The following is a 12,565-nucleotide window of genomic DNA, read 5'->3' as shown; positions in this document are numbered from 1 at the left end:
CCCCCCCCCGGTCCCCCCATGTCAAAAAAAGCCCGGTCTAGGTAGGGTTAATTTCAAACTCTCACCTCCAGATATGTGAGGTTGTTCTCCAAGAGCAGCAGATGCTCGAGACCCTCCATCCCAGCAAACGTGCCGTTCTTCAGAGTCTGGACATTGCTCCGCAGATGACCAGGGTAGATACCTGTGGCAACTTAGCAAATGCCCCTACCTCCTATTTGCCGTTAGGTTACAATCCACAAACCACAACCTGCACTTTCTACCACATGGAATCTGAGAGAGGATCTCTGCCTTGTCAGTGCCAAGCTTACCGACGTTGTTCCCAACGATCGTGATGCTGATTCTCGTTTTTGGCGAGGGGTTCTGAGTGGGACCCCCCTGGGTAGGCCTTGTTTCGTTTGAGCAGACCAGACAGGACTGAAGCGCCTGATAGAAAGGTACAGTGTCGAAGGGGCCATTGTAGCTGCTTACTTCACGCGGGTATTTGGTCCACTTGTACCAATACGCTCTAATGTCATACCGGTACTCATGGCCATCACTACCGCTGTCACCTACACCACACTTCGCCACGGACACTTCACGGCAGCTCTGCCAGCTACCTGCGTCCACACATGGCACTAGCAGCTGCATAAGCAGCAACAAAGAGACTTTTGCCATCAGCTTTATCGCCATGATGATAGATCGTTAACACACCATACTATGAATAGCGATGAGCTACAACAGAAGGCTATATTACCATATCTCCATTACCAGAGGATGTTACAAAATGTTACCGTCAGTTTCTCCACGGCTGTAGGGTAACCTGGACAGCACAGAAATCAGCCGTGTTGCAGCCGCAGTGGCGCAACAATGGTCTAATCCCACCCGACCACGCAGTTTATTACAGGTTGTGATTTTAAATAACTCTCCGCTGTATCTAGGACGACATGAAAGAATTGAAGCATTCTTAGTCCAGAGATATTCATAACCCACATGCTTTACGACATTTCTTCTTGAGATAAACAGAAAATGATTATGAACACAGGTCTTTGATCAAAATACACAGTTTTTATAGCAGATACTTTGTCAGAATATATGTTTCTTTAAACTGGAGTCACATTTGAAACGGGGCCTGCTCGGCATGTTCTCCGTGTAGACGCAAATGGACTTTGCACTCTCTATTTACTAGCAGACATTTAGTGGCAAACAGTACGCCAGGTCAAACATGGTTTTCAAGATTTTGTTTCTGGCTCTTGGCCTGTTTTCTGTAATTTTTGTCGTCAGATCTCAGAACGACATCATAGACGTCTTACGAGACTTCCAGGAGTTTAGGACGCTGATACAGCTGATACAGGAGGCCAACCTCACAGACACACTACGGGAAAAAGGTTAGCGTTTGCGTCCGCCATTTTGGAACAATCGTTCTACACACAAGTGAAGGTGTTTTGGTCTCTTATAGAAGAACCTTATAAAGTAAGAAATATAGGGCACTTGTCGTGTATATACTGGTTTGTATATAAATAAACTGGTAAATATCACGTAAGCATGGCATAGGAGAAACTTTACACAGGTTGAACTTATCCACAAAAATCATATGAGAAAAGAGTGTGTGTGTTGAGAATAAAAATCAAGTACATGACTGTAACTTGTTATAGATTCGTTTTAAATTCATAATATAACGGGTGACGTGTGTTTTAATTTATTAAACCTAAAAGGCAGCAAGACAGCTTTACTTAACTCGCCTTTCGTGTGTACGTAGAAACATAGACGATGTTTTCGTTGTTTTTATCCCGTTTATTAGCATCAATCAATAAATGATAAGAATGATTATCTACGTTGAAAATCATTATCTATCTAGGTCCCTTTACTGTATTCGCTCCCGTGGACAAGGCTTTTGCTGAACTACCTGAAGAAGCATGGAAGTCGTTTAAGGATGTCAACCTTCTAAGAAAGGTTAGTAAATTCTTCATGTTTCATCAATTTTCACAGAGCTTTTCTTTAAACTTGACTGGTGTGTTCTAACATTCAAACGTAGATTAGACTTTTTTCCTCTGTTGTAACTACAGTTTATTTTATCAATAACATTTCGGTTGCTTTCAGCTGAATTTATCAGATTGCAATGAGCTCTGCTACTAGATGCCGCAAGGTGGCGTCGTGGAAAGAAGAATGTCGTCCCAAGAGTGACTAAGTCTATCCCCCCTTCCTTTATGTTAAATGCGTCTAGACATTTGTATCAGGATGACCCTCCTAAAATGTTCGTGCCCCCCCCCCATAGAAAATCAATAAATTGCTGAAAGGGCTACCCAGATATATCTATGTTTGGAAGATTAAATGGATGGAAATAATTGCTAACTGTTTCAGGTGATGTCCCTCCATGTGGTACCGGGGAGTATCATGTCGTCAGAACTGAGGAACGAAGTTCTCCTGCGGTCTGCAGAAGGACAGAACATCCGCATCAACGTGTATCAAAACGCCACCGGCGGCAAGGTACGTATCACCATTTAACATACAATACTAAAAGCAGATGCATATTTTTTTTTACATTTTTAGGTTAAGTAGTTAGTGATATTTATTTGAGTGATCATGTCACTTACATTATGGAATAATATTGTTGCACAGAAACATTTACCAATGGAGTCTACGCCACTGCCCCTTTTTATTTTGTATATTATTTGGAAGGTATCTAGTGGTGTGATATGAGTGAATATTCCAGATTTAAATTTTTAGGAAAAAAATCTATATTTTTCAACTCAACTATTTGCATTGGCTAACTAGGCTTCTGTTTCATGATCCCTTTTGTCAAAATTTGTATAATTCATAAACAACAAATATAAATTTAAATCATGTCACACTGTTGCTGATTTAGGCTATCATAAGAACATAAATAGCTATAACGAATATCTTACAGGTTTTGACTGCGGACGGTTGTCCAATCACAAAGACCGACGCAAAGGCCAGCAACGGCGTCATACACGTGATGTCAGAGGTCATGTTTCCGCTTCCGGGGCCAAGCATCACCGAAACCCTCAGCCACATGCAAAACCTCTCGTTCTTATTAACGGCTCTTCAAAAAGCAGATCTCACAGGGACTTTGTCCGGTACGTTGGCAGATTATTATAATATTAATTTGTATTGATTATGTATATTATTTAGTTCACATTGAAGTGTACTTCCTTATCATTTGCCATTTTTATGGTCGACAGGAAGTCCACAGAAAGTCCACTATTGGACTGAACTAACGTCTTTTCATTTTGGACCAATCAGGTGATGACACGTACACATTCTTTGCACCAACCAATGAGGCGTTTGACCAGCTCCCTCCGGCGTATTTGGAAATGCTTCTGACTACCAAGATGGCGCTGTCGGACCTCTTGGAGTTTCACATGTTTTATGATGTATCCTTCCGCCCTGCGTTCTATGACGGTCTACAGATACGTTCCCTACAGGGACCTTTTCTCACATTCAGCGTCAAAGGACCTCCTGGTCCAAGTAAGTATTACCAGTAATATTAGCTGTTATCTTTGGAGCACATGGTTGATCCTCTCAGCCGAAAAGGAGTGATCTCCAATAGAGAGAGGCCATAAAAACACGACTATACAAGGAGTATATAACATAAATAATTATCAAGCATAGAAATACAAGGAATACAAGGAAACACAATTAAATACATATCGAAACACATAGAAATACAATTATCATCAACAATCGGAATTCAAAATCATGCTCCCATCAGCATTATCAATATCAACATGCGATGACAAATAGCCATGATATTGAAAACATGCGTGCTAAGATTTTGTAAAGAATATTATGAAACAAGTTCTTTGCACCAACCAAGGACGTTCTACTGTAGAAAGTCCTTGCACCAACTAACTTGTCGTTGGACTTACCGTTGTTTTCTGCAGCTGCGAAGTACATGGTGAACAACGCCACGTTCCTGGGACTGCAGCAGCCTGCACGGAACGGAGTCATCCACGTCATCGATCACGTCATGATATCCCCTGAACCTTGACCCGGAAGCTTTTGATGCGTCAGCAAGGCAAATACTGAATATGAAAAAGTTTAAGGAATTATTATGTTTACCGAAGGAAAACATGTTGATTTGCTACGTTTCCCCTTTTTCTCCAAACCAAAAAGGTCAATGGCCTGAACCAGACTGGTACCATGCTATCTATTGTTGGGTTACATCATGTTGCAATTTTATAGCAGGAGGGATTTAGACTCCTGTTTGGCCATATATATGACTGTGTTTGAGTAAGAATTAACAGAGCAGACCAGTATGCGAAGGTTAACACTATGCATGTTTTGCAAATGTTATTTCTAGTATTATAACAGATTTTTGCTTGTGTTTTGTAAAGCATTATGTCTGTCTCTAAGATTATCAAATAAAGAAAGACACAAAATTTATAATTTCCTGATGCATTTTTTTATAATTGTAAAGACAATATTGTTAATACTTATCTTAATAGGTTCTTATGCCCTCTTTTTAAATTGCTCATACACACGTGACATCCATTAAACAGAAGTAAAAAATAAATGTTTTCACACTCATATAGTAGCTTAATCGACGATATCAGGTAACTGATCAATCATTAACAACTGATGCGGCGATAGAATATCTGGTTTACGCAAATATATGTTAGCCTACTTTATAACCTTTGATCAGATACAAGCATTGTGGGAGGGGCATCATTGTTTACATCTAGTTATCAGCCACGTGCTTACAGAAAAGTAGAACAAATCACTTCTCCAGCACCGCTAACAGTACCAAGGACACAAGCCGAGCTAGTCACCCTCTACGATTCTCTAACTTTGACGATGAAGTTCCTATTCATACTTTTCCCGCTGCTGTGTGTAGTGAGTGCCAGAGAAGATCATCATGATGTAATCGATGTTATGCGTAATCTTCAGCTAAGGAGTTTGGTACAACTGCTGGAGGTGGCTGATCTTACTCCCAGTTTGGAAGACGCAGGTAAGTGTTTCACGTGTCGACTGGGCCGAGGTGGGATGGCAGGTTTAGTCTGGTAACAACGCCATCGAGAACATCAGCTGGTATTTCTACGGAGTACTGAAGTTATAATTGTCCGATCGCCCAGTTCCATTTAATTTGCGCACGACGGGATAAAAATTAAAGGGGCCGGTTTCCTAGTCATCAGATATACCGGCTGGAAGGATAGGCTGTTAGAAAGAAACCAAGGCTTATTGCATGAGTATACGTTCAATTGGGGCCAGTACAAAAACTCATAAACAACCTTACGACTAAATCACGGCTGTGTTTGGCTTTTTTGATAATGTTACATTTTTATCTGTTTTTCTCAGATTCTTGCACAGTGTTCGCGCCGTCAGACGCTGCCTTTGCTAAGATCCCAGATGACATCAAGAAACAGCTGTTGAGCAACCCCCTTTTCCTGAGGGAGGTTAGTGGTATACTGTACAATTTTTGAAAATTTAAACATCACGTAGGCTTTACATAGTAGAATGTGCAGGGTCATCTTTGCGTAATGAATGTAGTTTCGGAAATATTGCTTTGGGTGGCTGAGCTGTGGGGTTTGTGTAGCTGTTTGTCCAGACAGAGTAGGTTGACAACACGTGGGCGGGGTAGATTGACTGGCAGAATGATTGGAGACAAAAAATGTGACACAGAAAAGGGGTAAACTGGAAGGTCACGAAAACCGCAAAATACTTCCTGGATATCCTGTTCATTTTTTATACTTCTAATACCCTTTGTTAGAAATTTATGTAAATAGATAATAAAACTACTGACTTACTGTCACAGGTTCTGGCGTTCCATGCGAGTCCCAAAGAGTACATGTCAACCGACTTGAAGAACAACCAGCTTCTGGACACACTTTTGAAAGGTTTCGTGATGCGAATCAACATCTACCCATCAACAAATGTACGTATCCAATGCTTTTATCCTAATCTCTTATACATGATAATACTAAGAATTAAGTAAACCACTGGTGTAAACAAACTCATCAGGCGTAACAACGTGGATGGCCTACTTTACATACACGTCACGTGTAAATAAGTAATCAGTACTACTGCGCGATTGTACGAGTTATCAGTGCTATAATACATGACGTTTTGGGATGGTATTTGACCATTTCTCTGAACATGTGCAAGTAAAAAATGCCATTATATACTCTTCAAGCAGAGGTTCAGGCTTTGCCTTATTTTTGGCATGTTAAAGCATAAACTTTCATCGAGGTTTTTTTATAGTACGAGTGACGTATCGAATACTGCCCTAGGCCTGCAAATGCTATTGCCTTACCGATTGCTCACTGTCTTGCAGCCATTAAATGATCTCCTTGGAGATTAATGTTATAACATCTAAAGAAGAAATATTGCATCTCGTGAAGGAGGATAGAACATATTTGGTGAAATATGTTAGAAATTGCTAACATCTAAAAACACAGCACAAAGTAACCGTTTGAAATTCTCGTCACAATCTAGACCATCACAGCAGACGGTTCCCCGGTCAGTAACGCGGACAACAAGGGCAGTAACGGGGTGGTACACGTGGTGGACCAGGTCCTGTACCCTTTTCCCACCGGCACCGTGGACTCAGAGATCAGCCATAACGACAACCTGACCGTCTTGAACACAGCCGTGGAGAAGGCTGATCTTGCAAGTGCTTTAGATGGTAAGAATTTAAGTAATTATTTCTTGAGAAAACTGTGTAAAAATCTCAAGTTTATGCTTTGGTTGTGTACATTGGATACATACTACAGAGTGATGGAAACAAAATACCAATTTTTGCGGATAGGAAATACGGGATAAGGTCAAAATGTCAAAAAATTATCTATCTATATATAACGTTAAATACATGTCGTACAGTTATCTTGACTACGGTGGCCCACAGGGACAAATGTCCACGCTGACAAAAACCACTTCGTCGTTTCGCAGAACATGGCAACAACATGGTTTACGTCATTTTATTGCCATGGAAAAACAATGATAATGAATTGATTTCCAAAAGTGTGATGCGTAGAAACAAAGACTGGTAGCGAGTCTAAAGGTCACAGAGGACAAAACAAAGATGGCGACAACAACATGGTAGGGCCCCAGTGCATGCTGGGAAAGGCTGTGCTGTGGTTACACTATCAGATTATGGTCGTGAGGATTTCATGTTCTTTTTTTCTTCTTGTGCAGGTGAAGGACCTTTCACCCTCTTTGCTCCAACCAACGACGCTTTCAGTAAGCTCCCGAACGGAACCCTGCCCAGTCTTCTGAAAAACGTGACGGCACTGACAGAAGTCCTGACCTATCACGTGGTCAGTGGTGTGTACTACCCGGCCGGCTTGAGCGACGGAGAAAAACTGAAGACCTTACAGAAAGGAAGTCTTGTCTGTCACGTCAATGCTAAACCTGGGTCAGGTATGGTATTATTTATAAGTATAAACGTTAAAATTTATTTCTAAAGAAAGAAATAACAACTGTCAACCATAACCTAACTTGATCTTTATTGATCTGTATTTACATTCTACGGCAAGATGTTTTTATGTTTTTATTGGGTTATTCATTTGATATTATACAAATCCTTGTGTTTTCTTATTGTTGTTTACAGATCCTCAGGTGATGGTAAACAACGCAAACTTTGTCGGACTTCCATTCCCATCAATCAACGGGGTGGTACAAATGATTGACACCGTCCTCATCCCTCCAAAATAGCCTAGTTTTTTAAAAAAAACTTTAGATAGCCTATCAATATCATAATGCGCTTATCGTATGTCAACATTTATCACAGAAATGGCCGGAGTTACTTTTAAAATGTCATCAAGTAAAACACGATCCGATTTGTTGTTTATCTGAATTTTTTGCCTGCGTCTTGTTTAATTACTAGTATCTGTTTTCTTTCGATACATATGTACGCGGATGTATATAATATTTGTAGACATATCGAAGTATGTGTATCAATTTAATGCTGCTCATGAAATATGTGACGATTCGTCATGCATTGTTATGAGCAAGGATTTATTTATATAACCTACGAGATTAATCGTTAACTGGTGAATAGTAAATAACAAGCGCCTTATCTTTTAGTATTCTAATAACCTTTGATACTAATGCCAGTTTGGGGAGGGGGTACCGTTGTTAGTTACGCTAGGATTGCTGCGTCACGGAGATTTTGGAACGAATTCTCCTCTTGATCTTAGACCCCACATAACAAACATTAGGTCAGCTAAAGTGAGTTAATACATTTGAAACAAGGAACTCGTAATGAAACTCAGAATGACAACCGGAGCCGTTAAATGGAATCAGACGTTAAAAATAACTGCTGAAGTACCTCCCCGCATGTGCAAGTCATCCTTATTGTCACTTCCTCCATTTTCCGCCGATTCTTCGTATAAATTGGGGAAGTAAAGGTCTGAATCCGCGGTATTTGTAAGTTAGAAGTCGTAATATACGCCGAAAACAACCAACACAAAGGTTGCGCAACAGTACGTTGACCCCTGACCCATTGGCTAACCAGGAAGTGCCGATTATGTGTCCTGTGAACGCGTACTAAAGTATCCCCCCAGCGGGTCCCACCAGGCACGACGTTGATTGACGGCACATGTGGTTCACATCTGAACAGTTTCAAACAAAGACACCCCTCTGTGTGAAAGGTCAGATCAGTGGTCGCGACCTCAATCGTCCTTATACATGCAAAGGTCAAAAGCTGAGGTCCACTTTCACACTGAAAGGGGTGTCCATCGGCGGTCTAAACGCATCATTTTGACGCACTAAAACACACATACTAAAAAACCAAAACAACGTGCACCATCTACAGCCCAACAGCAAAACGTATACCAAGTCCCAGACATATCCGTCCACCCAAACGCGAGAAACGGGTGCGAACGCAATTTTCGTCTTCCCTCACAAAACCTCCGCGCTCGGGATATACATCCCTACCCGGAGGTAACAACGATGAGGGTCTTTTTCGTTCCAATCCTTCTCTGTTGCTTGGTTTGCGCCCAGAACGACGTGGTTGACGTCATGCATAGCCTCGGTCTACGGACCATGGTGCGGCTACTGGAGGTTGTAAATCTCACTTCCACTCTGCAAGCCAGAGGTGAGGCGTTTACATAGAAATCTATGGGAAGTTGACATTGTATCCAGAATCGTGCTTATTTTTAAATGTAATGTCTGAATGACCAAAGGTTAAGATTAGGCACGGATAGCCTGCGCGAAACCAAGAACGTAGGTTTGTCACATGCACAGAAACAGATCTGGATGCGCGTGAACTATCCAGAATCGTGGCTGAGAATAGTTCTGGATAAAGCATGGCTCTGGACACAACAGTCGAGGCTATCGAAGGCTAAGGTCTTAACTATTTGTAACATACGTTTCTTTATTATATATTAGATTCAGACTATAAAATTATATTACTATAGCAAGCTAAACAGCCAGACTGCTACATTCTATATTTGTGACATCGTGGCATTTTCTTGCAAAATGCTCTTCAGGTCGACTCCTGCATGGAGGAAATTCTACATCTTGTTACAAACAGAGCCTGAATGTAGTTATCGACCCACAAAACTACAGCTGATGATGTATTTGAATCTTATGAAATAAATGTCTTTCTGTGATGTGTATGTACAGAGTCGTGCACGGTGTTTGCACCAACAGATGAGGCGTTTTCTAATCTCCCTGCTGACGTTAGGAAGCAGTTACGAGAGGGCAGACTCTTACTGCTAGAGGTTAGCAACTTAGCTCAGTTGTCTCTAACACGGTAAAAGACATTTAACAGAAAGCCTCTTTTCAAGGCGTCACCTTGCAGGATAGGCTATTATTGCAACTTTTTTGTTTGTTTCTCATAACCGGTAAACCGCCTTTAGGCGAAACACACCAGGTTTATACAGTACGTACAAGTCGCATTCTTTTTCAGTAGTTATTTCCAAACGCATGTTGGAAAAATGACAGGAAGTTAGATCAAAGGATAAGAAAAAGTTATCTTTTTCAGTCTTGAATTTCCTGCTGCGAGCATGTCTGTTGCCTTATACAGGCCAGTAGGAAAATGCAAAATCATACATAGAATAAGGCAGGTACCCTAGATATTTAAAAGAGGTGTGATTTTTTTTGTTCCAGGTACTAATGTTCCATGTAAGCCCCAATACAACCATGTCAACCAGCTGGAAAAACAACTACATCGTGGCGACACTTCTGGAATATTTGTGTTCGATTCGAATCAACATCTATCCATCGACTAGAGTAAGTAAACAGTTTATTAGTGAAGATATGAACTGAAACACTTACCGCATTGCTTATTGAATAGTTTTACTATTTTAGAGATGCCTTTTACCTTTGAATTGCTAGGAGGTGCTTATGAGTTTGCAACCGACAACATATTCTGGCGCCTGAGAGGAGGAAAAGCAATGAACAAATGAAAAAATTTTTTTCTATAAATTCTGTAACTGGAAGCTGGGCGAAGAAATCGAAGAATTTGGTCATTTTTTTTATTTAATTGTCTTCAGACCTGATTTTCTTCACCGATGAAGGCATCTATACCATGTCCTAGCATCCGCCAGGACGTCTAATATGACGAAAGGTCCCACAAAAGGCTACCCAATTTCTTATCTTGAGTTTTTTTTCTGTAATAATTATCTGTCATCACTTCATTGATTAAAGATAGAATATGCTATCTGAAACGTATGACTCCCCAGAGCATTTATCCAGTTGCTTGATTAATTTTTATTTTTTATTTATCTATTTATTCATTTCGCACCAAAAAGATACAATTAGTGAAGTAAATTAAATTAAATTAAAAACACTGTGCAGGAGAGGAAGCAGCCTTAAAAGCTTGTCCTTCTCCTTAAACATAACAAAACAATCACACTTAAACTGATTAACTGAAATACTTAAATGAAAGTCAACTGAAGAGAAAATATCAACAAATCGTACATAAGTAACTATTATGCAGTTAAAATGTTGCATTACGCAAAGGTCACCTGGTTGTCTAACCTTGACCCTGAGATCTCTCCCCCCACCAGGTGATCACAGCTGACGGTAGCGTCATCAGTAACCCTGACAACAGGGCCAGTAACGGGGTGGTTCACGTGATCAATCAGGTCCTGTACCCTCAACCCATCCAATCCATCGCCAAAGAAATAGACAATATCAAACAACTTAAGGAGTTGAGCAGAGTCGTCGAAAAAGCCGGTTTTGGAAGAATATTGAATGGTAGGATTCTTCGTTAAATGTTAACTAAACTAATCTTATATGATTCAATACGTACATGTATATTACTTAAATTTGGAAGGAAATGTAGATGTTTACATATGAATAAGGTTGTACTTTCTGCACAGCATTAACAATTATTGATCAAATCTGTGTATAAAACCTATCAGACGTTCAGCATTTGAAGCACACAAACGTATCTATAATTATTCTAAGATTTTAAGAGTTTGTGTGCAATATATTGGTCTCAGCATACTACATCTTGTGCATGGAATACATTTTTAACTAATAGTTCACTAATAGGGGGAGGGGGTGTGTATATTTCCAATAAAAGTACGGCGTTAAGACAATTCTGTTTTCCCATGCCAGATGCTGGACCCCTCACTTTCTTTGCTCCAACCGACGACGCCTTCCAGAAACTCCCTGACGCTACTTTACAAAACCTTTTGAAGAACGTGACGGCACTAACTGAAGTTCTGTCCTATCACACCGTCAGCGGTGTCTACTACAAGGCTGGCTTAAGCGATGGGCAAGAACTGATGACCTTACAGTCGGGGACACTTGAATGCCACGTCAGGCATACACCGGGCTCTGGTTAGTGAATTGTGCCGAAAAATTAATAGAAATATCATTAATAAAATGAGATATATTTGCGGCCGCTGTCAGGATGACCAATTTCATTTGGCATGCACCGTACACAACAAAGTTCATAAGTGATTGCAAGTTGGTAGCGCCCCCCGTCTTGGTTAAGTAGCCATAAATGGCTATTATATAGCTATTTGGTAATTCCCTTGTATTGTAAGTACATTGGACTCCACCGTAATGTAAATTATGTACCAAAACACTTAGCTAAAGTTTCATTCTAGTGAGTATTAACTGTTAATCTTATCTTGACAGCTTGTTGTATACTTTCATATTTTTTGTAAGTGCTTTTCAACATTTTTATTGACCATCGCATGACAACGTTTTATTTGTGTTTGTCAACAGGGTCGCAGGTGGAAGTAAACGAGGCGAAGATCGTCGGGCTTAGTGTCCCAGCACTGAACGGGGTGATGCATGTGATCGACACAGTCCTCTTTCCTCCAAAGTAGCAAATGGAAACAGATTTTATCTCTTCTAACTGTATTTTGTGCCACATGAATTTAAAGAAAAGGCCATAAATGCTTAAAGCATTATCGAAGTAATAGTACAGAAGATTAAATTGGATTTTATTTCCACATCCTGTCAGTAAACTTTCAGGTGGCTCGATTTTTTTATTCTATGTGTCTACGGTATTGCCGGCACATCGCTTTAAGTTTTATTTTTACACATACATGTATTTACGACATCTGTAACTACAAAAATGCAGCCGGAACAAAAAAAATGATCTACATGTAACCGCAGATCTCAACAGACCACGTACTGGTCATCTTTAGGCGCACCTATA

The 12,565-nt window shown here is 40.3% G+C and overlaps 3 protein-coding genes across 3 annotated transcripts in view; 2 read left to right on the top strand and 1 right to left on the bottom strand.

Moving 5' to 3' along the window:
• Nucleotides 1–669, bottom strand: part of LOC109483302 — a 4,112-nt gene extending 3,443 nt beyond the window's left edge. Inside the window, exons 1-2 of the mRNA XM_019786294.1 lie at nucleotides 309–669; nucleotides 66–190 (exon numbers count right to left, since the gene is read on the bottom strand). Of these exons, the coding sequence (XP_019641853.1) occupies nucleotides 66–190; nucleotides 309–669 (486 nt within the window). The remainder of the gene's footprint in view (nucleotides 1–65; nucleotides 191–308) is intronic.
• A 514-nt stretch (nucleotides 670–1,183) lies between these two features.
• On the top strand, nucleotides 1,184–4,125 carry LOC109483384 (transforming growth factor-beta-induced protein ig-h3-like). The gene is made up of 6 exons (XM_019786389.1): nucleotides 1,184–1,364; nucleotides 1,835–1,929; nucleotides 2,338–2,463; nucleotides 2,885–3,074; nucleotides 3,241–3,465; nucleotides 3,882–4,125. Exons 1-6 carry the CDS (start codon nucleotides 1,202–1,204, stop codon nucleotides 3,986–3,988), a joined length of 906 nt encoding a protein of 301 aa, XP_019641948.1. The 5' UTR covers nucleotides 1,184–1,201; the 3' UTR covers nucleotides 3,989–4,125.
• Nucleotides 4,126–4,738: 613 nt separating this feature from the next.
• On the top strand, nucleotides 4,739–12,274 carry LOC109483413 (transforming growth factor-beta-induced protein ig-h3-like). The gene is made up of 10 exons (XM_019786424.1): nucleotides 4,739–4,948; nucleotides 5,296–5,393; nucleotides 5,753–5,872; nucleotides 6,433–6,622; nucleotides 7,132–7,356; nucleotides 9,565–9,662; nucleotides 10,051–10,173; nucleotides 10,953–11,142; nucleotides 11,509–11,733; nucleotides 12,127–12,274. Exons 1-10 carry the CDS (start codon nucleotides 4,795–4,797, stop codon nucleotides 12,228–12,230), a joined length of 1,527 nt encoding a protein of 508 aa, XP_019641983.1. The 5' UTR covers nucleotides 4,739–4,794; the 3' UTR covers nucleotides 12,231–12,274.
• The last annotated feature ends 291 nt before the right edge of the window (nucleotides 12,275–12,565 follow it).

The sequence above is a fragment of the Branchiostoma belcheri genome, unplaced genomic scaffold, assembly GCF_001625305.1.
Source record: "Branchiostoma belcheri isolate BF01 breed outbred unplaced genomic scaffold, Haploidv18h27 scaffold64, whole genome shotgun sequence".
Taxonomy (NCBI): Eukaryota; Metazoa; Chordata; class Leptocardii; order Amphioxiformes; family Branchiostomatidae; genus Branchiostoma; species Branchiostoma belcheri.
Note: the sequence above shows the minus strand (reverse complement) of the source record. Positions and strands in the feature narration are given on the sequence as shown.

Excerpts from the sequence above, each read along its gene's own strand:
- LOC109483384 (XM_019786389.1), top strand. The coding sequence starts at position 1,202 with ATGGTTTTCAAGATTTTGTTTCTGGCTCTTGGCCTGTTTTCTGTAATT. Across the intron at positions 1,930-2,337 it reads ATGTCAACCTTCTAAGAAAG|GTGATGTCCCTCCATGTGGT; the intron begins GTTAGTAAATTC and ends TAACTGTTTCAG. Across the intron at positions 2,464-2,884 it reads AAAACGCCACCGGCGGCAAG|GTTTTGACTGCGGACGGTTG; the intron begins GTACGTATCACC and ends AATATCTTACAG.
- LOC109483413 (XM_019786424.1), top strand. The coding sequence starts at position 4,795 with ATGAAGTTCCTATTCATACTTTTCCCGCTGCTGTGTGTAGTGAGTGCC. Across the intron at positions 5,394-5,752 it reads ACCCCCTTTTCCTGAGGGAG|GTTCTGGCGTTCCATGCGAG; the intron begins GTTAGTGGTATA and ends TTACTGTCACAG. Across the intron at positions 9,663-10,050 it reads GCAGACTCTTACTGCTAGAG|GTACTAATGTTCCATGTAAG; the intron begins GTTAGCAACTTA and ends TTTTTGTTCCAG.